The following is a 25,434-nucleotide window of genomic DNA, read 5'->3' as shown; positions in this document are numbered from 1 at the left end:
CCCCTTTTGGCTATGTTTAATAATGCTGTTGTGAACATGAGTATACAAATAGCTCTTTAAGATCCTGCTTTGGATTCTTTTTTTTTTTTTTTAGTCAAAGTATAGTTGATTTACACTATTGTGTTAGTTTCAGGTGTACAGCAAAGTGATTCGATTATATTAATTCTTTTCCATTATAGTTTATTACAAGATATTGAATATAGTTCCCTGTGCTATACAGTGAATTCTTGTTGTTTCTTTTGTGTATAAACCCAGAAGTGATATTGCTGGATCACCTGGTAATTCTATTTTTAATTTTTTTAGGAATCACCATACTGTTTTCCATAGCAGTTGGACTGTTTTACGTTCTGACCAACAGTGCACAAGGGTTCCAGTTTCTCCATCCTCATCAACAGTTGTTATTTTCTTTTTTTTGTGTGTGGGTTTTCTTGGGTTTTGTGGGGTTTTTGTAATAGTAGCCTTCCTAATGGATATGAGGCAATATCTCATTTTATAGTTTTAATTTGCATTTCCATAATGACTAGTGATGTTGAGCATCTTTTCATATGTTTGTTGACCATTTGTATAACTTCCTTGGAGAAATGACTCTTCAAGTCCTTTGCCCATTTTTTAATCAGGTTGTTTTTGTTGTTGTTGTTGTTGAGTTGTGGTAGTTAGTTCTTTATTTTCTCCCACTTCACATGTTGCCTTTTCACTTTGTTGATTATGTCCTTTGATGAACAAAAGTATTTAATTTAATGTAGTCCCCAAAATCTTCATTATTTTTTAGGACCTAAGTTTTGGGGGCTATCATATATACCCACATGAAAATTTAACATAAAATTTACTCAAGAGATAAATTTTATAAAAACAACAATAAACCGTCTGCCATCATGTCCTCTACAGGATAGCTCTCTTATTCTTCCTCAAAGTAGGAATTGCTGGGGGGGGGGTGCATATTTATGGTAGATTGTTATCATTCCTAATTATTCATGTTCATTTCCTGTAAGAACAATGATCAGCAAACTTTTTCTGCAAGAGCATAGATAGTAAATAGTTTATGCTTTGCAGGCCACAGGTGCTGTCACCACCCTCTTCACCACCACCTCTTCCCCTCTTCCTATTCTTTTTCCTTCTCCTTCTTCTCTTTTTTTATATTTGACTACCCTTTAAAAATGTAAAAACCATTCTTAACCCATGGGCTGAATAAGAACAATCCACAGGTCAGATTTGGCCTGTGAGCAGCAGTTTGCTAACCCATATGTATGAGGATTATATGTCCTCATCCATTGCCGCATGACTGACAGTGCCAGGAGAAGCACTGTTCCTACTCCACTCATGTTGGGCTCGTCCACATGACTTGCTTTAGCTAATGGAAAGTGAGGGAGCATGTTATACACCATGCCCAAGCAGGATGTTTACAAGCCATTCCATGTTTGTTCTCTCTTGCTCTTCCTTCCTTCTAACTCCTTCAGTTTGTGTCCTGGAATGAGAAGGTATGTAAAGCAGAGGAAAAGCCAGCCTACAGCTACTAATATGTGATGTGAATGAGAAAGAAACGATTGCTGTGGGCCGCTTATTTAGGGTTGTTACCCAGCATAGCCTAGAAAAAGCTGACTAGTACACTGCTATAGGTAAAGAGGTACATATGTATACACATACACACACATATACACACTAAGCAATAGGACTTAGACGGAGGTGACTTTTAAGTCTGGAGCAGGCTTATAGAAGCTACTTATTTAGCTTTGGAAGTATTGGACTAAGAAAAAAGCGTAGAAGAATCCAAATGTGTACAGATAGATATTCATTGGCAAACATAAATACTGACGGGAGGCAGACCAGTTGAAGAGAGTGAGTGAGAGTTTATCATTGATAACAGAGTTCTTTTAATTTAAATTGGTCCCCAAACAAGGTTCCTGTTAAGGGGATTTGTGATGAGGATGATAAGAGTCTAATAAAAATAACTCAGCATGAAATTGCTAGTTTCCAAGAGGAAATGATAAATGGGAATTTGTGAGTCTGAATAGTCTTCCAGGTGTCCTAACCAAAACTTATAGTACCTGATTCCTGGGAAGATAACATTTATATAGGAAATAGTAAAATCCTAAGGGGCACTTAGACATTTGATCTAAGATTTACTGAATCAGCTAATTGCTTGAATGGCTTTTATTGATACCTAGCAGCTGTATTTTTTTTGAATCATGCTATCCTGTATTCTCCTTGTTAATTAAATTTTTCTGAAAAAAATTTAAATTCAGCAAAACACAGGGGATAATATAACAGACATTCATGTTCCCAACACCAAGGATGAATATTGTTGACATTTTGTCATATTTGCTTGACTTCCTATATTAAACAAATAAAGTTGAAGGACCCTTTAATTCTTTCCTTGCCTACTCCTTTCACCCCTCCTCCCTACATCCCTTTTCTCTGTCCCCAGGCAACCAAATCTTGGACTTGGCCTATATCAATCTAGCCAATTTTTCACACTTGTTTTCATGTGTAATCCAATGAGTAAATATAATATTTTTAATTGTGCGGTTTTAAAAAAAAAATGATACAAGTGGTGCCGTATTGTAGAACCTTTCTGCAATTTTCTTTTTTCACACAGCGGTATGCTTTTGTGATCTCACGGTCATACATCTAAATCTAGTTCATTTCTTCTATTTGTTGTATAGTGTGCCATTATATAAATATGCCACACTTTATTTAGACATCACCCTATTAATAAACGTTTAATTTCATTCATGCATTCATTTAATAAATATTTATTGAGCACTTACCATGTCCTAGGTCCTGTGTTAGGTACTCATGTTACATCAGTGAAGAAAACAGACAAAAATCTTTGCCACCATAGTACCTACATTCTGTTGGGGTAACACAACATAAATAAAAACTATAATGAATAAGCCAAACATAAAGTATATTAGAAGGTGATAGGTTATATAGAAAAAGATTAAGGGGAATTGGGAGTGGCATTGAGGGAAACATGTTGCTATTTTAAATAGCGTGGCTCGGTGAACCCCCTTGATAAGATAATATTAGAGCAAAGACTTAATGTGAGGGAGTTAGTGAGGTGAATCTCTGGGGGAAGAGAATTCCTATCAGAGAAAAGAGTCAGTGCAAAGCTCCTAAGGTGGGAGTATGCCTGGTGTATTCAGGGAACACAAGGAAGTCAGCATGTCTGGAGAGGAGGGAACAAAGCGGGTAAGGAGGAGGATTGGAATCCAGACGTCACAGGGTTGAAAGGGAGGAGATGATCATGATAGGCCATTGTAAGGACTTCGGCTTTTACTCTGAGGAAATGGGAAGTGCAGGATTTGGAGCAGAGAAGTGACACAATCTATGTTTTAAAAGGGTCACTTCAGCTATTGTTAAGAATAGACCGCATTGTAGCTAGGTTGGAAGCAGGGAGACCAGTTAGCAATCCAGGTGAAAGTTGATTGTGCCTCAGACCAGAGTGGTAGCAGCAGAAGAGGTGAAAGTGCTAAGAGATTCTGAATATATTTTGAAGGTAGAAGCAACAAGATTTGCAGATGGATTAGGCATAGAGTATGAGAGAAATAGAAGAGTAAAGAATGACTCCAAGGTTTTTGCCTAAGTAACTGCAAGGGTGGAGTTGCCACCAACAGAAAGGACAGCTGTGGTAGAGCAGGTTTGGAAGGAGGGTCAGGAGCTCAGTTCTGGGTAGACTGAGTTTGAGATGTCCATTGGATATCCACACAAATATGCTGAATGGAGAGTTGGATATATGAATCTGGAGTTCAGCAAAGAGGTCTGGCTAGAGTTATACATTTAGAAGTCATCAGTTACACAGATTGTAGTTAAAGCCATGAGATGAGATGAAATTGCAAAGAGAGTGTGAAAAAGAATGTAAATAAAGAAACAAGGACTAAAACCTGGGTGTCTGCAATATTAAGAGGTCAGGGAGAAGAGAAGGAACCACACAAAGAGACTGAGAAGAAAAAGTATTGAAACTGGGAGAAAAACTACAATAATGCAGTGTCTGGGGAGCCAAGTGAAGAAAGTGAATCAAGGTGGAAGAAGTAATTATTAGTTGTGTCAAATACTGTTTAATATATCAAGTAAGATAACAACTTTATCTTAACCATTAGCATTGCTGACTGGTGAACGGTTGTAGTGGAGCAGTGGAGGTGAAACCTGATGGAGTGGGCTTAAGTGAGAAGGGGAGGCTCGTCAAACACAGCAGCAGCTCTGGCATCTTTTTCTTCATTGATGAGAACCCATTCTCCCCACTCACGTTTTGAAAGGATCTGGAGTTGGCTTTGATTTGAGGGCCATCTATTCCTGTGGGGAGAAAAATTCCTGTGTGGAGGAAAGTGGAGATCATGCCAAAGATCAGAAAATCAGGACTACTCAAACTACATTATCTTCATTGCCACGGAATAATTAATGGATGATGCATCAAAGAACAGTTGTGATGAATTCCACCTGCATAGTTTTTTAAACAGCCTTATTGAGATAAAATTCATATACCATACGATTCACTCATTTAAAGTGTACAATTTAATGACCTTTAGTATATTCACAGAGTTGTGCATCCATCGCCACAAACAAGTTTAGAGCATTTTCATCACTCCGTGATGAAACCCAGTACCCATTGCCCCTCTCCCCTCTCCATGGCAACCTCCAATCCACTTTGTCTTCTATGGGTTTGCCTTGTCTGAACATTTCATACAAGTGCATTTTGTGATTGGCTTCTTTCACTTAACATAACGTTTTCAAGGTTTGTCTGTGTTGTAATATTTATCAGTACTTCATTTGTTTTTATTGTGGAGTAGTATTCCATTGTATGGCTAGACCACATTTTGTTCATTCATTCATGATGAGTCAGTGAACATTTGGGTTGTTTCCACTTTTCCAGATGTTTTCCACATGAAAAATGCTACTCTGAACTTGTGTGTAAAGTTTTTGTATAGTTACATGTTTTTGGTTATCTTGGTATACATCTAGGAGTGGGATTGCTGGGTCATATGGTGACTCTATGTTTAACATTTTGAAGGACCGTTAAAGGGTTTTGAAAGTGGCTGCACTACTTTGTATGAGAGTTCTACCGCCAATGTACAGAGGGTCCCTGACTTAGGATGGTTCAAACATACGATTTTTCGACTTTCCAATGGTGCAAGAGCAATAAACATTCAGCAGAAACGGTACTTCGAACTTTGAATTTCTTTTTTATTTTCCTGGGCTAGCGATACGCAGTTTGATACCCTCTCATGATGCTGGGCATCAGCGGCGAGCCACAGCTCCCAGTCAGCCACAAGATCACGAGGGCAAACAACTGACAGACACACTTACGACAGTTGTGTACCCATACAACCAGTCTGTTTTTCGCTTTCAGTACAGTATTCAATAAATTACATGAGATGTTCAACACTTTATTGTAAAACAGACTTTGTGCTAATTTTGCCCAACTGTAGCTAATGTAAGTGTTTTGAGCATGTTTAAGGTAGGCTAGGCTAAGCTATGATGTTGTATTAATTATATGTATTAAATGCATTTTCAACTTAGGATATTTTCAACTCAATGATGGGTTTATCAGGAAGTAACCCCATTGTAAGTTGAGGAAGATCTGTATAAGGATTCCAAGTTTTTCATTTCTTTCCCCACATTTTTTTGTTGTCAGTCTTTTTTTAAGTATCCTAGTGAGTGTAAAGTGGTATCTCAATGTGTTGTTTTTTTCAATGTGGTTTTGATTTGCAATTTCCTAGTGACTAATGATGTTGAGCATTTTTTCATGTGCTTATTAGTCATTTGTATATCTTCTTTGAAGAAGTGTCTTTTCAAATCCTTTGGCCATTTTAAATTGGATTATCTGTCTTTTCATTGTTGACTTATGAGTTTTTTACATAGTCTGGATACAGCTACCCATCAGACATGATATGCAAGTAACTTCTCCTATTTTGTGAACAGTCTTTCACTTACTTGATGGTGTCCTTTGAAACACAACATTTTAAAATTTTGATGAAGACCAGTTTATCTGTTTTTTCCTTTTGTTGCTTGTGTTATTGGTGTCATATGGACTAACAAATCACTGCCTAACCAAGGTCATGAAAATCTGCTCCTATTTTTTTTCTAAGCAGTTTATAGTTTTGGCTGTTATTTGAGGTCTGTGATCCATCTTGAGTTAAGTTTTATGTGTAGTGAGAGGTAGGGCTACAACATCATGCTTTTGCTTGTAGATATATGCCTGTAGATGTTCAGTTGCCCTAGCATTATTTTTTGAAGAGACTATTCTTTCCCCCAATGAATTGTCTTGGCGTCTTTGTTGAAAACCAATTGACCATAAAGGTAAGGATTTACTCCTGGACTCTCACTTCTTTTCCATTGATCTATATGTTCTATCCTTATACCATACATTTTCTAAATTACTGTAGTACTACATTGATCGATTTTTGGACGTTAAACCAAGCTTGCATTTCTGGAATAAATCCCATTTGATTATGTTGTGTAATTCTTTATATATGTTGCTGGATTTAATTTGCTAGTATTTTGTTGAGGGTTTTTGCATCTATATTCATGTCATTGGCCTATAGTTATTTTTGTTATGATGTCTTTGCCTGGTTTTGGTTTCAGTATAATACACGTCTCCTAGAATGAGTAAGAAAGTGTGCCCTCGTCTTTTATTTTTCTAGAAGAGATTGTGAAGAATCGGTATTAATTTTTTCAATGCTTATGGGAATTCACTAGTGAAATCTTCCCTCCACCCACCACCTAGGGTTCATTTTTGTTGTTGCTATGTTTGCTTAGTGAGTTTTCTGCAACAATTCTGTAAAGTCTGTCTTCATAGTCATGTGTGGCCACTGCAGTCTCTGCTGGGTTAGCTTAGTACTCAGATAATGATTGAGCAGAAATGTCTAAATGCTTTGTTCCTATATTTTCAACCCTTTGCTGAGGGGCTTACACAGGGCCTCAAGGTGAGCTAGAGGTAAGAGATTAGGGTCTTCTCAGATCTTTCCTGGACGTGTGCACAGCCCTGCACATACTTGTGGCCTGCTGGAGGCCCAGGAATGTGTCAGGTCTTTTCAAAGTACTCTATAAGCATATCATTTCCCAGCTTTTCTCCTTAAGTTTTCTAGACAGCCTCTTGTTTTCTCCTACTGGTATCAGCACCTCGGGCAGCTGTAATATTAAATCATTGCTGATGATTATATTTGAAAAGTGTCCTAGGGCTAGGGCTTTTCCCACTGAGTGAGCTCTAATCAGGTCAAATAATAGCCGGCCCTGCAAATGGGGCTTTTCCCCATTTTCCAAATGGAGAGCTGTCAGACAGGTCGAGTAGTGATGATTCTCTGGGGCTGGATCTTTATGAGGAGCTCCAATCCCTAACATTCCCTTCCAGTGGCTGCTAGGCTGCTGTTTTCATGGCTACCACAGGCATGGGGAGAAGCTAATGGGAATCGGGCAAGTTAAAATGCCACAAAGCTCTCTGTTTTTACTGGGGTTTGGATGTTTTTCTTAAATAAGTACTCTTCAGATTATTGCAAGCCTTTGGCTAATTTTCCAGAGTTTTGTAAAAGTTGACTTTGACAATTTTTGCTTGTGTTCTCATTGCTTTTATGGAGGAACAGATTTTCAGAGGTTATTGCTCTGCTATTCCAGAAGTCCCTCCACCTTATTTTAAGCACCAGAAATGTTTTAACTTTTATTCAAGGCCAAGTATAGTTAGATTTACAAGCCTTTTACCTATTTTCACAAACTGAACACACCCATGTACAAGTTACATGGGTAACTTGCATTGCCCTTTATGCCCCTTTCCAATCACTAAACATCCCTTCCCTAAGATAACCTGTTTTTAAACTTAATATAATTTGAACCATTTAGTATATACTCTTTTATGTCTGTCTTCTTTCATTCAACATTATGTTTGTGAGATTCTTTCCTGTTGTTAAATGTAATTCAGTCTTCCTCATTGCTGTAGTATTCCGTTGAGTGAATATACCACAATTTATACATTCTCTGTAGGTGGACATTTGGATTACTTACAATATGGGGCTGTTACAGTATACTCTTGCACAGATATTTTTGTGAACATATGTAAACATCTCTGTTAGGTATATACCTAGAAATGGAATACCTGGGTCATATGTTATATGAATGCTGAGCATTAGTGGGTACAGTCAGTTTTCAAAGTTGGTGGACCAATTTACATTCCCACAGCACTGTATAAGAGTTCTGTTTACTCAATATCCTTGCCATACTTGGTAGTATTTTGAGTTTTTCATTTTAATCATTCTGGTGAGGGTGTAGTGGTATCACATGACTAATTTGCATTTAATGCATTTGGCCAATTTGTATAAGGTTATCTGCTTTTTTCTTACCAATTTGTAGGTATTCTTTACATAGTCTGTGTACCAGTATATTCTGTATAGGTTTGCAGATAGCTCCTCCCACTCTGTGACTTGCCATTTTTCCCTCTTTTAATGGTGGTGTTTGATAAAGAGAAAATTAACTACATTAATTTTAATGTAGTTTCATTTATCAAGATTTTTGCTTTATTTTTAGTACTTTTTAGATCGTATTAAAAATCCTTACTGACCAAAGGAAAGATGCAATCAACTGATTTAATTTTTTCTGCAAATTTTTTAAAATTTTAAATATTTAGGCAGAACATTTTAGTCTACCCTGAAGAATACCAGTGTTTCCCCATGAGTGTATTTTACAGATGATTGTCCTCTTTCATTCACAAAAACACCAGCAAAGCATCAAGTCTTATACAGCTCTATTCCAAAATATCTTTTATTCCTTCCTTTCAAACCCAGCAATTCCACTGAGTATATTTCTTACCCCATTTATTTCTAATCACCCTGTCTTCTGTTTTCAGAGATAACAGAACCCATTAGAGTTGAAGTTCTCTCACTTTCTGCTCTCCACTCCTATCCCACAAGATAGATCCTCATCTGTATTTATTTCTCCTCCTCCTATTTCAGTGGAAGATGTAGGTCTATCCCACCTTAAAAAACAAAACAAAATTTTTATTCTTAATCCCTACTAGTTACCTTCATTTCTATACTCCTTAATAAAGAAATGTCTTACACATGTGATAAAATTGCATTGAACTAAATACACCCACCCAATGAGTACATGTAAAACTGGTGAAACCTAAATAGGGTGGATGGATTGTATCAAATTCAATTTCCAGGTTGTGATATTGCACTATATTTATGCAGGGTGTTGCCACTGGGGGAACCTGGGTAAAGGGTATACTGGATCTCTCAGTGTTATTTCTTACAACTGTATGCAAATCTATAATTATCTCAGAATAAAAAGTTAAAAGAGTCTTTCTAAAAGTTATCTATAGTCATAATAACTACCATTTATTGAGTGCTTACTGTGTGCTAGGTACTGTACTAAGCACTGTCAGGTGGCTACTGTTGTTAATCTCATTTTATAAATGATGAAACTGAGGCAAAGAGAGGTTAAGTCATTTACACAGGGTTACCCAGCTACTGAGTGGCAGAACTAGCATTCAGATCTGGTAGCCTAAGCTCAGAGAGAGAGTTCTTATCCACTCTGCTATACTTCTTGTACGTCTGCCGTCATATTCTGCCTCCTAGTCACGCTTCAACCCACCCTTCTATAATAGATTTAGCATTCATCCCAATCACTCCCCTGAAACTGCTTTTGCCTGGATCACCAACAAGTCCGTAGCTAAATCTAATGGATTCTTTTTGGTCCTATCCATTCTTTCTGCAGCCTTGGTTATTGTTCATACATTCAACAGATATTTATTGAGCACCTACAGTGTGCCAGATTCTTGTTTTACAACAGTGAACAAGATGGGCAAAACTGCTGTTAACTGAAGAATACTTATGTCTTTACTTGTTATAATTAGGAGGTCAGAAATCTTAAATCACTGCTGACTTGTTTGTGGATGGTCAACAGACCACCTTATTGTTCCATGCTTTTGTTTTTCTGTGGCTAAACCAGATTATATTGTTATTTTGTTTGTGATTTCACAACATAAGGCAGAACGTACTATATTTAATACCATTTTCACTTTTCTCCAGATAGAGATCTGACCTTTTCCAAGCAGTTGCCATGAATATGAATAAATTAAGAGAGCTAAATCCTAAAGTATACTACCCTTCTTGTGTAATTATTAATGATATATTAATTTATATTATAAATTATAATATTATATTATAGATAAATTGCGAAAATTAACTGCCTTTGACCTTTTACTTACTTTTTCCAAATAAGGATAATTGAATTAATTAATGCCACATTATTTGGAAACACCAGGAAGATCTCTGCAGAATATTCAATAAGTTTCATTCCATATAGCCAAATAAAAAGCTACTGGAAAATACTTGACTTCATGGAGACATAATGGTAGCTGTTTGCATATCACCAAAGCTGAGCTCTTGAGCCCTAGTTGAAGGAAAGGAATCATCTTGTCTCTTTCCACATGTCCATGGTTATATTCTGTGTTTTTATTCCTTTCCCCAATTCAGTAAAGAAGAAAAAAAAAAAAAAATCTCTCCTACTTCTTCATGTCAAAAAACAGCTCTTGTTTTATTAGTCCTAATGGAAATGTGTTTTGCTTGGTGATTGGAAGCAACTATAATCCTCTTGCTTCCATCCAGGGTTACTGTTTCTGTCTGATAGCTGTTTGTTTACAGCAGCAGTTAGCAATTTGCATGGACAGTGCTGTCAAGTCACTGCCCTCAATGAACCCCAAATGCCTCTTGGAAGAAAGATGACAGATTCAGCCCAGCGACTTGCAAAACTTTAAAAGCGATTCCTTGTCAAACATGTGAAAAACAGCTCTTCCCTCTCCATGACTTGAGGGAAAAAAACGAGAAATTATCTTATGCCAGATGGCGATTCCTTGCTAGTAAAATAGGCCTGGGCTGATTCAGCTTCATTCCTTTATGTTCCATTTGCAAAACCCACAAAGAACACATTTGGGGCCACTTTTCAGAGCTGGCAACAGCCTCTGCTTTTTAAGGAAATCAGATGGGCACACACACAAAAAGCCACAATGGATGAAGGGCTCGGAATCCCCAGGGTCCAGAAACAGGATGCGTAGGCCTTATATTCTAGGTCACCAATTAGAACCTGGCCTGGACCCAAGAATCATCCCAATTGTTGCCAGATTTGGTGACTTGATTGAATTTGGTTAAAACAAAAACAAATTGGGAAAAGATTATATTTTCTTGTTGACTAAACCTCTTCTTAAAAAAAAAAAAGGGAAGAAATAGAAACTATCTAAAAACATGCTTTCAGATGATAAAGTGATTCCTAAATTTCAAATTCCTCTGGGTCTAAAGGACTCAGTCTTTAAGTCCAGTACCTTTCTTTGCCATTTACATGTAAAATATTACAGCTGCTTTCATATATTTAGAATTCGTTTAGAGAGGATTTGACCAGTGTGTGCGTGTGCATGTGTGTGTCTTAATTACATTGGCTTTTTTAATTGACATATAGTTGACTTACAATATTATATTAGTTTCAGGTGTACAACATAGTGATGCAATATTTTTATAGATTACACACCATGCAAAGTTATTATAAAATATCGACTAGATGCCCTGTGCTGAAATAGATGCCTCAGGACATAATGAAACCCTCTCACTGTCAGCTGCTTGCTAGGGATGTTGTGAAGAGGATTTAAACACTAGACTAGTAATGGTATTGGGTAGTTTTGAAGATGTCTTCTTCATCTAAAATTCTATGCATTATGAATTAGCCCCCTTAATTTTTTTAATTACCCTCATTTGGGGTATTTTTAACCAAGGTAATACTTGTTGTCTGTTTGGTTTTGCCTTATATGCAAGAAGATATTGACCACCTTTGTTAATGTTCTATTTTATTTCTTCAGGTGTCTGAACACACACAATTAAGTTGGATCCTTACCTGCATGGTCAGACTACCCCGATTACAACATTTACACCAGTGGAAGGTAAATGCCAGTGATCTGATTAATAAACAGAAAGAAGTTCAGTCCCCAATGCAGCTATTTTTCCTCTTTCTGTTTATTTTTGTGTTAGGCTCTGGGAATCCTGAGTTTGCTGGCCTCCCTGGTCTGTTACTCTAGTGGCTAGCTAGACCAGCATCTTTAACCTCACCGCCTCAGGGTATGAAACGGAAAGTAAGAGGGTTCTCTAAGATTCTTTCCAACTGAAAAACTGGATGAAAATATCCAGCTTATTAATTATTTGATTTTATCTGTGCATGGTGGGTCCTGAGTGACCTTTACATAGACTTGGTAATGACTTTGAACGTGCCACGTTCTAATTAACGAACGATCACCATTTCTGGATTACTGGACTCTGAAGTTGCCTCCACCGGAATTAACTGGCATTAAGGCCAGAATGTTTTCATTGTGGAGAGAAGAGACAACATATTATATTTAATATTTAAACAAGTTGAGTCCAAGCAACAGTTCAAACCCACAGAAGAATTAAGCCTGTTCTTTTTCTAAGAAATTCAGCAGAGAAATATAAATTGGGTAATTCAAAGTACTTTACTCCCATGTATTTTGCAATTGGATAACCTGAGGGTAGGTGGCCCGCCACTATGTCAACACTCATATTAGTATCAAGTGTCTTTCCAGCATATTTTCAGGGCCATTGATTTCCTCAAAAGGCTTTGATTTCCTATTTAGAAGGCTTCACATATGCTGCAGAGAAAAACAGACAGAACTTTAATGTGGCAGTGTCTAAATAGGAGGTATTGGTGATGCTGCAGAATCGTTACCTGCCAGGAGTTAGAAACAAAATTTTGTAATGTTCTCTACCGCATTTTGGTTTGGGACAAGACTTTCCCATTTTATCGTAATATGGTAATGCTAAGCTGAACACTGAATGCTGAAATCCTTTTATAAGAACTGATTTAATGGGAAATGCTCCCACTTATTATTATTATTATTTTTTTTGGCTGTGTTAGGTCTTCGTTGCTGCACACAGGCTTTCTCTAGTTGGGGCAAGGAGGGGCTACTCCTCGTTGTGGTGTGCGGGCTTCTCACTGCGGTGGCTTCTCTTGTGGAGCACGGGCTCTAGGCACCTAGGCTCAGTAATTGTGGCTCGCGGGCTCAGTAGTTGTGGCGCATGGGCTTAGTTGCTCCGCGTGGCATGTGGGATCTTCCTGGACCAGGGATCGAACCTGTATTCCCTGCATTGGCAGGGGGATTCCTAACCACTGCACCACCAGAGAAGTCCCTCCCACTTTAAAATAGTGTCTAAGGACCTCCTGGTAACACGTTACTAGTGAATGATTCTAAAGAAGGCTTCTACTAGTCCGTGATTTCTTATCTTTGGGGAAAACATGGATTTCAAAGCCAGTCTTAATCGTAGAGCATGGTATACTGCCTTCTATGGTCATTCCTTCATTAACAAATACTGGTGATGCCTTCTGCTAGTCTCATATCACGCCAAGTGCTGGAGGTATTGCAGTCACCAGGATGGATGGATGCAGACCCTTTCATGAGGCTTATAGTTTATTTGGGAACAGACAGTTAAACAAACAAAGTGTAAAAAGCTTTAGGAGGGAAAGGTTCCAGTTCTATGGGAAGAACTAAGAACCCCTAGGTTGGTTTTGACTGGGGCAGTGAGGGACAAAACAGTGGGGAGGAAGGGTAGGGTCAGGGCTGCAGAGGTCAGGGTTATTTGGAGGATTGATGAGATTGCACAGATGTGAGGCATCTGGGGCCCATAATAGGCATCCAATAAGTAATAGAGCTCTCCACACCTCCCCACTTCCTTTGTAGTTTCAAGGTCCAGTATTCTACTATAAAAAGACTATAAATCTAATACAGTAGCAATTTTTAAAGACTGGGTTCTTTTCCCATTTGCTCATTTCCAAATTAAATTTTTTATTATAATTACCCTATGATCATTGCAAACTGGCCTTTATCATGAACATTGTAATAAGGTGTACTGAAGGAATTGTATGGTCAAACTTTCAAATTTCCTATGAACGGCCTATAGCATTAGTAGTGCTGTAAGCCAGAAACTACTTGAAGTAACTAGAAAAATTTGTAACTAAATTATGGAACATTAAGATGATTAAAGAGAGAAGCTGTTGTCTTCAGACCCAGTCTCAAAGGGTGTGTCTGCATTTTGGTTGGGGAACCCCGCGTTGTGAGCACGTGAGTTTGGTCCTCAGAATCATGCAAATTTATAAATTGAGTTGTTCATTTCATTCAGGAATCTTTGGATTTCAGGGAAGTGATTCATATTAACTAAACAAATAAAACTTATCTACACACCAAAATATACCAAAATATCCATTTGTCATTTTACAGGATATGGTATACCTAGGCCTTAGAAGCTATTACCAGTGAACTGCACACAGTAGCCCCTGCTAATAAGTAGCTCTGCTCAGAAAGCCAGATTCCCTGCAGCAAGGGACTTAGTATCACTAGGGCTCACATTCAGCACCCAGTGATCGCCAGTTGTTAAATATTTCTACTGTCACCTCCAGTGTTTCCATCAGCTTCCCTGTTAAGGAAATATTTTGGTTTATACCACCTGTACTGTTTATTGGATCACTTTACTCTCAGGACAGATAATTAGGATTGGTTAGATGAAATTTTCTCTTAGTTTCATTGTTTTTTTTAAAAATTTTAATTAATTAATTAATTTATTTATGGCTGTGTTGTGTCTTCGTTTCTGTTCAAGGGCTTTCTCTAGTTGCGGCAAGCGGTGGCCACCCTTCATCGTGGTGCGCGGGCCTCTCACTATCGCGGCCTCTCTTGTCGCGGAGCACAGGCTCCAGACGCGCAGGCTCAGTAATTGTGGCTCACGGCCCTAGTTGCTCCGCGGCATGTGGGATCCTCCCAGACCCGGGCCCGAACCCGTGTCCCCTGCATTGGCAGGCAGAGTCTCAACCACTGCGCCACCAGGGAAACCCAGTTTCATTGTTTTTAATGCCATGATTTTTAGGGTTTTTGTTTTGTTTTGTTTTAATGTGATTTTAAGGGAACATTACAGTTTTGTCAATAGCAGAGTGTGAGACTTTCTGGGAAGTTTCCACAGTTTGATGTTAACTAATGTTAATTTATAGAAATTTAATTTCATGGTATTTTCTGACCTTCCCTGTGAAATCTAGAATTTATCTGATTTGGAACCTAGAAAATCTTATGCCCTTACTTTAATAAAATGAAAAAGAAATAGTGGCAGTGCAGGACTGTTTCAAGGGGCAGTGGGGAAGCGGATTCACCTTATTCCTCCCTAAGCCTGGAGCATGGAGACAAGCCAGCCAGAAGATGGCCAGAGTTACTAACAGGAACTGAGATAGAATGTTGTTACAGGTGGCTTCAGATCACCCCTTGCTTGCTTTAAAGATTTCCTAATTTAGCATTATAATTAGGTTCATGTCAGATTTGTTTCCCTCCTCTCTTTCCACTGCCGCAGGCAAAGACTGCCAAGGAGAAGCAGAATGGAACCACGGGCCTGCTCACCTACCCAGTACTCCAGGCAGCTGACATTCTGCTGTACAAGTAAGGAGCAGAGTTCACCCCTCGTCCTAGATGTAGTCATGCTGACAAGAGAATGTCTCACCTATCTCAAAAAGATTCGGTTCACGGGGAAAGATGGGTACAGAAAGGATCAGACACATGAATCTATTTGTGTCTATTCCCCGGTAATAATACTAAATTATAGAAGTATGTTTTAACGTGAAACTAATAATATTAAGAAGTAACCTTTAAATAGCACTTGCCATGTGTTGGAAACAATTATAAGTGCTTTACATACATTAACCCATTTAATCCTCACAACAACTTTATAAAAGCTATACCATCATCATCCTTAGTTTACAGATGTGAAAACTTAGGCTCAGAGTGGTTAGTAACTTGCCCGAGGTCATGTGCTAGCAAGGCTTGGACCCAGGATTTGAGTCTAGAAAGTTTGGGTACAAAATCTGTGTTCTTAACCACTATAGAATATATCCTTCCCCAGTAATAATTACACTTCAAGAGTTTTAAATGTTGATTTCTCATATAATCTAGACTCTCAAGCAATGCTGTCCCATAGAACTTGCTGCAGTTATGGAAATGTTCTCTACCTGCGTTAAGACCATAGCCGGTAGTCACATGTGGCTATTGAGCACTTGAAATGTTGACAGAGGAACTGAATTTTAACTTGTATTTAACTTGAATTAATTTCAATTTAGCTGCCTGTTGTAGTGGCTACTGTATTGGACCTGCAGGTTGAGATCAAGTTTTTCAACACGATATAGGGTGCCCTCACTTTTCTTGGACCCATAATCTATAAGTCAGCTACTGCTGCTACTTACAGGTCTCAAAACTATACAACTAGAGGATACGTGCACTCTCTGTAGGGCTGGCCCGGGCTTCTGACCCCATTCCTCTCCCGATTCTTCCCTCCGATCCCCACATCACCTCCCTCGGCCCCCATTTGGCCTTCTAGAGATAAAGCCTCCCAATCAGCATACAGTCATGGCCAAACCTTGCTACTGTGAAAGCTTCTGAGGAAAAAGAGAAACTATATGGGTCTTTTTTACCCTTTTCCCCTAAAACCTTGACCCCATAAAAGTGATTCTTCTGGTCTTCCCTGGTGGCGCAGTGGTTAAGAATCCGCCTGCCAATGCAGGGGACACGGGTTCGAGCCCTGGTCCGGGAAGATCCCACATGCCGCGGAGCAACTAAGCCCGTGCGCCACAACTACTGAGTCTGCGCTCTAGAGCCTGCAAGCCACGACTACTGAGCCCACAAGCCACAACTACTGAAGCCTGCGTGCCTAGAGCCCGTGCTCCGCAACAAGAGAAGCCACCACAATGAGAAGCCCATGCACTACAACGAAGAGTAGCCCCCGCTCACCGCAGCTAGAGAAGGCCCGCGCACAGCAACAAAGACCCAACACAGCCAAAAATAAATAAAAATAAAATAAATTTATAAAAAAAAAAAAGTTATTCTTCTGTGGGAAAACTAGAGTTCTTTGCATGTAAATGTGATAATAGCATGGAGATGACAGTATATGTACCTTGTGACGTGACCTCAGAGCCCTCGTGCAATTATGATGGAAACAGCTAGAAGAATAGCTGCTTAACTTTACATATAAGGAATGTCCATTAGTACATGCAATCTATCTTTAATTCTGATTCAAACTTATATGTTAGGATTATGTGTCTGTTTGATGTATTAACTTGAATGCTGGACCCCTGATAGCATTTATTATTTATAATAAGTAACTTTTGACTTATCCTCGGAAATCTAGAACACTTTTCTCCAGGAGCAGCAAATGAAAGTCTAATGAGGGTCTAATAATATATTTCCCAGTGAAGTAGCGTATTTACTTAGAAAGGTTCTGTAAAGAACTTTGATTTTGTCACCTGTAAAGATGAGAAAAATCATTATTAAAGGATTAAAATGAAATCTGTCACTTGGCTATGATTGATGATGATGCCTTTGACTATTACAATCTTATGTCTAGTTTCGTTTTCAAGGGCTACTTCTTCATAGAACCAAAGGCTGATTTTTCAGCACCAGGATTTGGAAGCACACAAGCACAACAGATTTCTTTAACAGTTCAAGAGCTATAATGGGGGAGTCCTCTGAGTTCAGGGCTGTGAAAAAGAGTAAACTTGAGCAAGAATGATTGCCCTCTGTGATACCATAGAGCACAGAGTGGGAAGGAACTTTAGACGGCCTCTTCTTCAACTCCCTTGCTTTACAAATGCGGCCCAGGCAGGTTAAGCAATCTGCCCAAGCCGTGCAGCCAGACAGTGGACAGAGGAGCCTCAGAGCGTGATTATGGTCTCCCGAGGCCAGTGATCACCTCCCTTAAGGAGCCAGTCATTGTGTTAGGAAGCAAGATCATCACATGAACAACCAGAGCAATATAGATAATATATAACAAAGTGATGATGAATTTATTTTTATCAGGTGCCCAAAAATACAATTGTCAGAATGATAAAGATCCTACAGTTTCTTTCATTCATAAAGTGTATTAATGGGACATAGCTCAGGGGGGTATTAAACAGATTATGTATGAATTGATATCACCTAGTATATACTCAGTACAAACATTTTAAGAGTGCAAGCAACATTTTAAAAGGCTGATATTGGCAGAAATATCTCCTTAACATCCCCAAATCTGTCATATCATCTGCCTTTCTTTCAACCCAAGCCTGAAGTTGAGAATGTCCTCTTTTCTTACACAAAATAATAATTATTTCAGAGGGGGCAGGTAAACACCAAGAGCTTTCCGATAGCTTCCTGTCTGTCTTACTCTGCCCAACATCAACAGGTTCTCACAGTTAGTTAAAGCTTCCAAGGATAAGTAGTTCTTCTCCAGCCTCAGTAACCCCAGCCTACTCCCAGTAGCAAAAAAATTCCCGTACTATAAATATTCCTTCCTTAACGCTTATTGATCTATTTGGTGGTTAGAATATGTACTAAGAATGCCATAAGATGCCTTTCTTTTTCCTATTTTCTGAAAAGAAAATTATCGTGGCATATGTTTTTCTATCCCCATCGGGATTCTGATATTTTATATATAACTTGTTAAACAGACAAAAGTATTTTTCTACAAAACTAGGTAATTATCAATATTCAAGATGATTGTCTCCTACCTTAGCCTAGAAACTAGAAACTATCTACCTGTAATGCCACGATTAGATCAAAGATGTGGAGCTGGTACCTGCATACTCCTTTTCTTTCTTTTTTTTTTTTTTTTTTAATCAGTCATCAATTTTATACACATCACTGTATACATGTCAATCCCAATCGCCCAATTCAGCACACCACCATCCCCACCCCACCGCAGTTTTCCCCCCTTGGTGTCCATACGTTTGTTCTCTACATCTGTGTCTCAACTTCTGCCCTGCAAACCGGTTCATCTGTACCATTTTTCTAGGTTCCACATACATGCGTTAATATACGATATTTGTTTTTCTCTTTCTGACTTACTTCACTCTGTACGACAGTCTCTAGATCCATCCACGTCTCAACAAATGACTCAATTTCGTTCCTTTTTATGGCTGAGTAATATTCCATTGTATATATGTACCACAACTTCTTTATCCATTCGTCTGTTGATGGGCATTTAGGTTGCTCCCATGACCTGGCTATTGTAAATAGTGCTGCAATGAACATTGGGGTGCATGTGTCTTTTTGAATTACGGTTTTCTCTGGGTATATGCCCAGTAGTGGGATTGCTGGGTCATATGGTAAATCTATTTTTAGTTTTTTAAGGAACCTCCATATTGTTCTTCATAGTGGCTGTACCAATTTACAATCCCACCAACAGTGCAAGAGGGTTCCCTTTTCTCCACACCCTCTCCAGCATTGGTTGTTTGTAGATTTTCTGATGATGCCCATTCTAACTGGTGTGAGGTGATACCTCATTGTAGTTTTGATTTGCATTTCTCTAATAATTAGGGATGTTGAGCATCTTTTCATGTGCTTCTTGGCCATCTGTATGTCTTCTTTGGAGAAATGTCTATTTAGGTCTTCTGCCCATTTTTGGGTTGGGTTGTTTGTTTCTTTAATATTGAGCTGAATGATGCATGCTCCTTTTCTAAAGAGAGATAGCCCTACTTTTCTTTCCTGTCTGGTCTCAGGCTGGACATACTGCTACCAGCCACCATGCTCCATCCCATAGACTCTGTTCCTTTGAGCTTTTTCCTCCTGCTATCTTCCTTCAGACTATTCCCCAGGGTGCCATTGCCACACCAGGGCATATGTGTCATTTGGACCACTGCAAAGTGTGCAGACAAGTACAATAAAATCAGCTCTGTCTACTACAACATTTATTCTGCTAACATACAGTTCTCATCTATATCATTGTGCTTCCTTCCAAGTTTAGAAATTTCCTAATTGCTTGATAATAAGTAGCAGAGGCAGGACTCAAACCCAGGTCTGATTTTTAGCCTGTACCATTGTTTTGCCTATAACAGAGCTCAAGCACTTGGGGTTACTTTTTGTTTGGTTTTGTTTCAGATATTTCTGGATTTTGAAAAATATCATAACTAGAATGTCTATGAATATATACATTATAAACATAGATAAGTACAAAAAATAAAAATAGATACAAAAAACATTCATATTTTCTCTCACCAGAAAATGTATATGTGGCCTCTTCGTAAAACGTTGATGTGCAGGGCAATTATAGATTTCATGTGTGCTTTTGTCAAAATCAGCATTAGAATGAGTGGTACATGGTGGGCTGGAGAAGAAACATGAGGGAAGGGAATGGAAAAGGAGCCTTCCAGATAAGTGTATGAGAGATTTATGTAATTGTTTTGGCAGAACTTTGTAAGGAACCCAGGAATGGAGACCTGAGACCATCTTAAGCTTGAGAGCATAATAAAATAGCAGGTATTTGAAGAGAGACAAAATACTCAAAAATAACAAGTGTTTATAATTTTTTATTTTATATCTACATTATTGTTCTGAATATCTAAGTTCCGATAGCTAGATATATATATTAAGTAAATATTTCTCTCTCCCTCTCTCTCTCTCTCTCTCTCTCTCTCTATATATATATATAGACATATACACACACACACATATATATACACACATACATAGTTTTTATTAACATACAGCAAATACTTGTTAAGTAACTGTAATGCCACTAATCTAGAAAAATGCACTATGCATGGACTTAAGGAAAGGGAAGAAGGAATTCACATGTGAGCATTATTTGCTAGGTGCCATATTGGCTGCTACACATACATTGTCTATTCAGATTCTCACAAAAGCTCTGTAAGACAGTTAAGTGGTGTTATTCCCATTTTACAGATAAAAAAATGAAGTTTTAGAGAGGTACTACTGAGTCTGCTCAACTAGAGATGAGAGTGATTACCTGGGCTACTCAGTTTCTCTTTCTCAAGAACTCGAACAGAGAAATACAGGAAGAGGATAAGAAGACAGTGAAAGCAGAAGCTGAAATGACATAGGAAAATGTGGAAACAGAGGCCTCAAGGAACTATGAGTAAGCAGAACCAAAACCAACCCCAAGCCAAGAGTACAGAGAGTAAGATGATTGGTCGGAAACATCAGACTTGGTAACTCCAGAGAGAAGCCGAGTCGCTGTAATGTCTGAGGATCAGACCACTGCCATTGAGAACAGTTGAGATAATTCATTCCTAAAACTGCTTTGGAGACATCTAGTTTTTGCATTACATTCTTTCTTTGCAAAGTCAGTGTGTCCTGAATGTTTATGAGATTCTGAAAGCTGCTGGCCAAATGTCATCTCAGTACTCTGCTGAGGTTCACATACTTACAACAGCCAAAGCAATCATTTCTTCTCTTTCACTTTTGAGCTATCAGACAAGCGCCTACAGTAAACCAGAACCCTACTGGAAAGCAGTCTGAGAAATGTAGCTTACAGGCTGCTAGCCCCTGAAAATCAAGAAATAACGTAGAAGGAAACAATGATGCTGAGAAGTCAAGAGACAATCCAGTACACTCTCCTAAAAGCAGGGGGAAGCTATTTGTGCACTTTTAAGGACAGAGTGAAATGATTTGATTTGTACTTTTAAAAGAGAACTAATTAAAATACACAGAATGAGTTGTAGGGGCACAAGAGCAGCCGGGGTAGTCTATTAAGAGGCTCTTTCGTTAGTCTATTTATTTTATTTTTTTATAAATTTATTTATTTATTTATTTTTGGCTGTGTTGGGTCTTCGTTTCCGTGCGAGGGCTTTCTCTAGTTGTGGCAAGCGGGGGCCACTCTTCATCGCGGTGCGCGGGCCTCTCATTATCGCGGCCTCTCCCGTTGCGGAGCACAGGCTCCAGACGCACAGGCTCAGTAATTGTGACTCACGGGCCTAGCCGCTCCGCGGCATGTGGGATCTTCCCAGACCAGGGCTCGAACCCGTGTCCCCTGCATTGGCAGGCAGATTCTTAACCACTGCGCCACCAGAGAAGCCCTCATTAGTCTATTTAGACCATGATGGTGACAGTGAAGTTGAAGAGAAGAGACAAATTTAAGAGATTTTAGGATGTAAAATGGATAAGATTTCATAATGGATTGGATGTGTATGAGAAAGAGCTATCACGGATGTCCCTAGGTTCCTGACTTATGCAGCTGGATTGATGGTGTTGCCATTCATTGAGATAGGGAATACTGTAAGAGGACTAGCCAGAAGAATTTATAGCTTCAACTGGTGTTCTCTCTCCTCTTGGAAGCTTTAACTCCCTAGAAGTTAAAACCTTCTTTATATCTCTCATAGTACCGGCACCAGGCCTTGCATAGCATAGGTCTTCAATAAATAATTGCTAAATTAAAGAGTCATTACAATATATCCAACAAGCAACCAGTGGTGGTGAATTAATCCTTTACAAAAGGAAAAACAGCACCAAACTCCTATCCCAGCCAGGCTAGTTAAAGGCAGTAGCGCCGAAAATGCATAAACACAGCCAAAGAAGTAGGAAAAAAAATAAGAGAACAAATCTCTGTGAGCAGATATTTGTAGGCAATGATTATTCATCTGGACACTAATTCTGCCAGAGGGGTGGGGTGGATCCCAAGTAAACGTAGATGCCACAAGGAACTAAGCAAAAGAAAAATGGTTTAGTCACCAAGGAAGATGATCAGACGCATTATTGTGTGACAGAAGTTGTAACAATCAAAATTATGAAAGACTTTTGTTTTATGTTGTGTCTAAGAAAGTACAGTCAGGATAAGTTAAAAAAAAAAAAAAAAGGAAATGGGGAAAAAGAGAAGACATATTAATATGGAGATCATTATGTAGGGTATAAATTTTAAAAGAACAGCACTAAATTATTTGAAGTGAGAGGAAGACTGTGAGGAGAGAGGTTGAAATGTGAAGAGAATAAGCCCCATAAGTGAGCGGAATCAAAGACAGACTGAATTAATGTAGAGTGTAAACTCAATGGATGAGAAGTAAGGGCCAAGATAAATTACAGGAGGTGAAAGGACCAGCTGGAGCAGAGGGAGGAAAGACTAGAAACAAACAAACTAAAATCAGATGAAAAAGCCAAGTGGAGCAATAGGTCCAGGTGAAAAAAATTAAAATTTTTTTAATCCTTTTTTTGAAAAAGCAAAACCTCACAGAATTGTAAGAAAAGAGGCTAGGATCCGACATAAGGCAAAGACACATGCAGAGTCATTATGAAAACTAAATGTGTTTTCTGTTTAGTTTGGTTGCTTTGTGAATCTGGAACCATTTTGACATGTGGAAATATTCATTTTGATGTGCTTAAAGTGTATTGATTATGGTAATTGTTTTTTCTGTGTTAGCTGCAGTCCATTGTGATTTCCTATGGGCTACTGTAATTGCTTTTTAACCTGCCCTGTTGGCTAATTTGGTTTGGGGGAGTCAAGGTAACCTCTGCGTGTCAGCCTCACTATAATTACAAGACAGGAGTGCAAAGTCCAGTCAAAGGAGAGGAATTTAGGAAGGTGGGCGTGTGCACGTACATCTCAGAGAGGAGCACGTACAGGGTTGTGGACACGAGGGAAACATAAAAAGGAACATTTTTGTTTTTGCCACTTGTCAAGCCAGTGACTTTCTTCTCCAGGCTGCGTGGAAGAGAGCCCTGGACATGGCCTAACGATCATTTTGTAGAATTTCCTAAATTCATTTACTGATCTTAGAAGAAGAGAAACTACTTCCTGATCCTTTGTCATGGTCCCTGGATTTTCCCTTTGCCTTCATTATCCTGTCCCTGTTTTCCTTAAATTAAAAGACTCCTCAGAATTCCTATCACACACCATTTATATTTGGCTATAACCTAATCAGATATATGAACTATCAGTTTGAAATATTTCTTCTTCCCAAATCAGGATTGCTGCCCAGGTCTGTGACTGTCTCTGGGATTTTATGTTGATATTTATGTTTGTGGTATGAGTCAGCTATCAAAAAGGAAAATGGTCCTGGTTTGAAAAAAGCCACAAGGTACCTCACATCAAGGTCCCTAATATACCTTTCTTGTATCATTTTGTCCTTCATGGTATCAGATATTAATGAATATATGTTATAGCCAGTGTTGATTGAGCTCTTACTATCAAGTATTGTACTATGCTTGGTTAGCTCATCTAATCTTTGAAACAACAGTAAGAGCTAAGCACCATTATGATCCTCATTTTGTAGAGGAAATGGAGGCTTAGGAACAGTAAGACACTTGGCTATGGTAACTCGCTAGTAGCTGTTGGAGCTATGATTTAAATTCAGTCTGATCATAAGCTGATTTTATTATAATTTTTCTCTTGGTATGTAACTATATACATTATACTTACTTCCTCTTAAGATCATTCATTTATTGAAGAAATATTTGTTGAGCTTCTCCTACCTACCAGGCAACTCTAGTAGGTGTTGGAAATAGATTGAAAAGCAAGACAAGTTCTCAAAAAGCTTATTTGATAGCAGGAGAGAAAACAACATACAATTAAATAAACAAACAAAGTAAAATAATTAGACTAGGGTTAATACTATAAAGAGAATAAATAAGATACTGTGAAAAAGAATAAGAAGGGGAAGCCAACTGTGGAGCCGGTAGTTAGGGAAGTCTTCTCCGAAGAGGTGATATTTAAGCTTAGACCTGAAATCAAGGCAACAGTAAGCGGGATTTAAGGGAGGAACATCTGGTAGGATAGAAGAGCAATATGTTCAATAGATCCAGCTCCCTGCCTTAAACATTTGAATTGTAAACTTTCCAGGATACACCATTTTGTTTTCTGTCTTTATAGGGTCTAGTAGTAGGAGAGTCAACGGTCTCTCACAGGTTCATTTCAATGTTCTAATATAGTTTAAGCATTCTCTATTCAACAGGAAAAAATTAAAATCACTGCTACTATTTCTGTTCTTTTTAACATATTGGTGCATTTCCTCCAAACCAGTTTTTGAAGCTAACATTCCTTGTTTGCACAGTCTACCAGGCACCAAACTGTGAGCTTTGCATGCATTATTTTACTCACTCATCAAGCAACCCCATGAGTAGGAACTTATCATTAGTCAGCTTTAAAAATGAAACAGATTTAGGTTGAATACCTCTCCCAGGAACACGCAACTGGTGAGTGGCAGAGCAGGAATCTGACCCCAGAACTGCCTGACAGCAGAGCGCCCCCTCTAACCACTGTGGCCTCTCCTTTATCTGAATGCACATTATATGTATTTTCCAAAAAGCTTGCATCCTGGGTTTGTTTGGGGTTTTTTTGTCTTATATTTTCCCACATCATTAAATGTTTTCTGTTTTTATTGATTTTAATGTTTTCTTTGTTTTCTGCCTTTTGCTATATAGATTGTGGTTTTTTTGCTTTTATGTATTCCAATGATTTGGAAGTGTGCTTTCTGTTTTTAATTCTAGCAGTGGCCATCTTTAAACAAAGACCACCCAAATGAGAAAACAGCCTTTCAGAACTTGTCACAGCAAGAGACTCAGCCACCATCACTTGTGTTCTGCAGGCAAGCAGGGGAGTACAGAGGCTTTATAGGAAAGAAAGTCTTCAGGGATGCTCTGTTTAGAGGTTGTTGCCATGGGGAAGCTGG

General features: G+C 38.6%; 1 protein-coding gene across 2 annotated transcripts in view; it reads left to right on the top strand.

Annotated features, from left to right (window-relative positions):
* The window catches only part of WARS2 (tryptophanyl tRNA synthetase 2, mitochondrial), an 86,625-nt gene that overhangs the window by 53,161 nt on the left and 8,030 nt on the right, over positions 1 to 25,434 (top strand). Inside the window, exons 3-4 of one of the 2 annotated variants that reach the window (XM_059928941.1) lie at positions 11,831 to 11,911; positions 15,366 to 15,451. In XM_059928941.1, coding sequence (XP_059784924.1) covers positions 11,831 to 11,911; positions 15,366 to 15,451 — 167 coding nt within the window. The remainder of the gene's footprint in view (positions 1 to 11,830; positions 11,912 to 15,365; positions 15,452 to 25,434) is intronic. The other variant, XM_059928951.1, reaches the window with a different exon arrangement.

This window comes from Balaenoptera ricei, chromosome 1, assembly GCF_028023285.1.
Source record: "Balaenoptera ricei isolate mBalRic1 chromosome 1, mBalRic1.hap2, whole genome shotgun sequence".
Lineage (NCBI taxonomy): Eukaryota > Metazoa > Chordata > Mammalia > Artiodactyla > Balaenopteridae > Balaenoptera > Balaenoptera ricei.
Note: the sequence above shows the minus strand (reverse complement) of the source record. Positions and strands in the feature narration are given on the sequence as shown.